This window comes from Limulus polyphemus, unplaced genomic scaffold (genome assembly GCF_000517525.1).
Source record: "Limulus polyphemus unplaced genomic scaffold, Limulus_polyphemus-2.1.2 Scaffold41, whole genome shotgun sequence".
In the NCBI taxonomy this organism is placed as follows: Eukaryota; Metazoa; Arthropoda; class Merostomata; order Xiphosura; family Limulidae; genus Limulus; species Limulus polyphemus.
In genome coordinates this window covers 492,642-496,588 of record NW_013665651.1, presented here as the reverse complement: position 1 = coordinate 496,588, position 3,947 = coordinate 492,642, and the positions used below count along the sequence as shown (strand labels likewise).

Sequence of the window (3,947 nt, the reverse complement as noted above, 5' to 3'; positions counted from 1 at the left end):
ACTTAGTACAACATTCATTCTTTAATTTTCACTTAATTAGTTCTTTCTTCTGGAATTAGGGTTCCGGTTAGTGATCACTGTGGTAATATAAATAGCTTCTTAGTTTAATGAAGGTACTTCGGGCATATCATTTGTAGATAGACAGATTTGATCTTTTCTCATAACGATCGTTACTAGACAGGTTCAGCAGGAGCTTCTGCGCCGTAAGGATAGAAACTGACCAATCACATACGCACATCGCGTCGAATGAAATGCTCCGCGCAAGTCGTCAAGGTTAGGTATGGAGTCCCAGTTAAAAGGGGGCGTCCTCGAGTGCTGGAAGATAGTCTATTAATTTAGCTGGTACTCTTGAGACGTGAATAGTGATAAAGAGTGTAATACTATGACTTCAGTTTTGACTCCACACCCACTCAACTTCGAAAGCTCCTGCCGTGAGCTCCTATCTTTGATACCCTATAGTACTTCCTCTTGTACTAACGTGCACGAACAGAGACGTCTCGTAACGCCCGAGGATGTACTTTTGGACGACTATTGTGCACGTGACACCTCTAGCCTCGAGACACAAGACCTGTCCACAGACTCATCTGTTGGTGATAAATTAACTGGGATGGAAGAAGTGGTGTCCGCTCAAGATATGTTAACCGACCCTCCGATTGTGGTGGACAACCAAAAACTGGCTAGAATGCTGTCCGCCAAAAGCTGGATATTCTCTCCAGATCAAGTGGCTTGCGTATGTGACGTCCTGCAGCAGGCCGGAGACAATGATCGGCTAGCCCGTTTCTTGAGTTCACTCCCATCTAGCGAGCACCTACGCTGTAAGGAGTCGGTCCTCCGAGCACGAGCAACCATAGCATTTCACCATGGCAATTACAAAGAACTCTACACGATCCTTGAAAGTCATGGTTTCGATCCCCAACATCACTCGAAGCTCCAACAGATGTGGTATAAAGCTCACTACCGGGAGGCTGAGAAAATCCGCGGCCGGCCGCTGGGAGCAGTGGACAAATACCGTCTACGACGAAAGTATCCGCTGCCCAAAACCATTTGGGACGGAGAAGAAACTATCTACTGTTTTAAGGAAAAGTCCCGAATGATGCTGAAAGACTGCTACGAAAAGAACCGTTACCCCACACCTGATGAAAAACGATTATTGGCAAAAAAAACCGGTCTAACCCTAACCCAGGTTAGCAACTGGTTTAAAAACAGACGCCAGAGAGACAGAACGCATATCAGCCTAAGTAAGTATAGAAAATGACGAGAATATGCTAATTTATTATTAGTTATAATTGATACATGTTTTTTTTTTCGGAAATATAGAAAGTTACAACTGCAAAATCGGTAAGTAATAATGATTCACTAAGTCAGAACCAGGAGAAAAATAAAGTTTCAGCGGGAAATTTACGTACCTTCCATTCACACATTTTATTTTATTTAAACAGAATAACTTCAAGAACTTTTGACCGTACTTGTTACGCTAGTTTTATGCGCTATCACTAGCTCATCAGAACTGTGATATCACGTTAATTTTTCTTTACATCTGTCAAATAAAAATTACTTTCGAGAGAAAAAAAAATCACACATTACTTCGGAATAACTCGAAAATAGAAAGTGTAAGATTACCACGTGACTCGCCTTTGAGGCTCGTTTGGAATCAAAAAGTTCAGTTGCGGTTATTTATGTTTATTAGAGGGTTAATCAAGCTATTAGATAACGGAGTGACATCCAAGTGTTATGAAAATAGATTAGGTGCCTGTAAGGTCTAAGGTCAGACTGATTTGAAGTCAAAAAGACAAACCTTAAAGTTGAGGTCTCGTTCGATAGATAATTAGAGGATGAATGATGTCATTAGGTAAAACGCTATGTACGGATTGACACCCACGTGTTATGAAAATGGATCACTTTATATGTCTGTGAGGTCAAAGGTGAGATTATAAGCGGTTTTTTTTTTCGAGCCAGAGCATGCCTCGAATGAGTTTTAGGTCTTTCTTCGTTAGGTTTTTCGTTGTGGATTGGTTAAATCTATTCCTAAAAATCAAAATATACATTGAGCCAATAGAAATGTTAATATGTATATGTACATATACATATATGCTTTATTTTAACGTTATTATCAAAACAAATATTTACAAAATTTTTCTGTTATATTTCGAACACCCAGTTTCAAAGTACAACACTCTCCATTAGATACCCGTATATATATAATGTTAACTCCCTTTACACACGATTGTTAGATTTGAAGTTTTGACCTTTAAACTGTTCGTATATACTTTGTTTATGTCACTTTCTTTATACAGTTATAAACATAAATGGTTTATTAGAGCCAAAGAATTATACTTTTAACATAGAAGCCATTTTAGTCTCCTCATATTGAATATAACATTAAAATTTAAGTGGCTCATGTTAAACTAAAATGAAGCTTAAATGTTTGTCATTATCTAAGGTTGACTTGCAATAATGCGTATAGAAGCCACACAAGCTCGTAAATGTAGCAACAAATATTTTACAGTTAATTCGAATTTCTGACAACTAAACGCGAAACACTAGCGTATCTTGAATCATGGAGACTTACAAATTAGTACTGAAAATTTAAGAAAATTCATTTTTATTTTTTAAAGTAACGACTTTACTGAAAAAAAAACTTTAAAAGTAAAGAATATAAACTTGAACAATAATTTCTACCCCAGTGGCTCATCGTAAATCATTTGGCTCATGACCCTAAAAATCTGGTTTCGATACTTGTGTGGGGCACCGCACAGGCAGTCCATTGCTTACTTTTATGCTTGATAACAAACAAACAAAACCAACTATTTTTTCATGACTTAAATATAACATGTTTTTTTGTTTTGTTTTTTTTTCAATTTTGCATATTATGTTAATATTAATGTTCTTTTTTAGTGAGTAAACTGTTATTCGATTTTATATATGTGAATATTGCTTTGTCCAATTATAGGTTGAAAGATTATGCAATAACAGCATATCATTTGCTTATTTTATAGTTATTAATCGAAAATTTATTCATAACCTTATAAACTTATTTTAATAGTTCTACATAATTATTATGATGGTCAATTGCCATAATAAATACCTTATTTTTCATGAATGAAGTAAGATTGTGGATTTGATTAGCTTCGTTGAATAGAGAAGTAACTAAATGTTTGTGATTATTGCTGTATTACATGCCTGAATTATAATCAACCCGAGTCCCTCTATCGGTCTTATAGAACATTGAGCACCTAAACTTGTGAATGTTATTGCCTCTACTTGAGACATATGCAATTAATTTCTGTTATGTTTACGGTACTGCTTTTATGGGGTTTGGTTATGCACATGTGTTCTTCATAAAAGGGTCAGTTAGTGGTTTGTGCCTCAGCAGTTATAGCTCTAAAGTCAACCTTCTCTTCCTTCCCATCAATACTCTCTTTTATTTAGTGTAACTCTATAGTCAATCGCCCCCCCCCCCTCACAGTAGCACAGCGATATGTCTGCGGACTTACAACGCTAGAAACCGGGTTTCGATACTCGTGGTGGACAGAGCACAGATAGCCCATTGTGTAGTTAAGGCGCTTGACTTGCAATTTGAGGGTTGAGGGTTCGAATCTATATCACAGAAAATGCTCGCCCTTTCCGCCGTGGGGGTCGTTATAGTGTGACAGTCAATCCCACTATTTGTTCGTAAAAGAGTAACCCAAGAGTTGGCGGCAGATGGTGTTGACTAGCTATCTTCCCTCCAGTCTATCACTGCTAAATTAGGGACGGCTAGCGCAGATAGCTCTCACATAGCTTTGTGCGAAATTCAAACTAAACTAAACTTTTCTTCCCCATCAATAATATCTTGTATTTAGTATAAACATATAGTCAATCTTCTCTTCCTTGCCATCTATAATATATTGTGTTTAGTATAAACCTATAGTCAATCTTCTCTTGCTTGTCATCAATAATATATTGTG

The 3,947-nt window shown here is 37.0% G+C and overlaps 1 protein-coding gene across 1 annotated transcript in view; it reads left to right on the top strand.

Moving 5' to 3' along the window:
* Positions 1-457: 457 nt before the first annotated feature.
* Positions 458-3,947, top strand: part of LOC106461858 (homeobox protein SIX1-like) — a 19,136-nt gene continuing 15,646 nt past the window's right edge. The window contains exon 1 of the mRNA XM_013921723.2: positions 458-1,238. Coding sequence (XP_013777177.2) covers positions 608-1,238 — 631 coding nt within the window. The 5' untranslated portion in view covers positions 458-607. The remainder of the gene's footprint in view (positions 1,239-3,947) is intronic.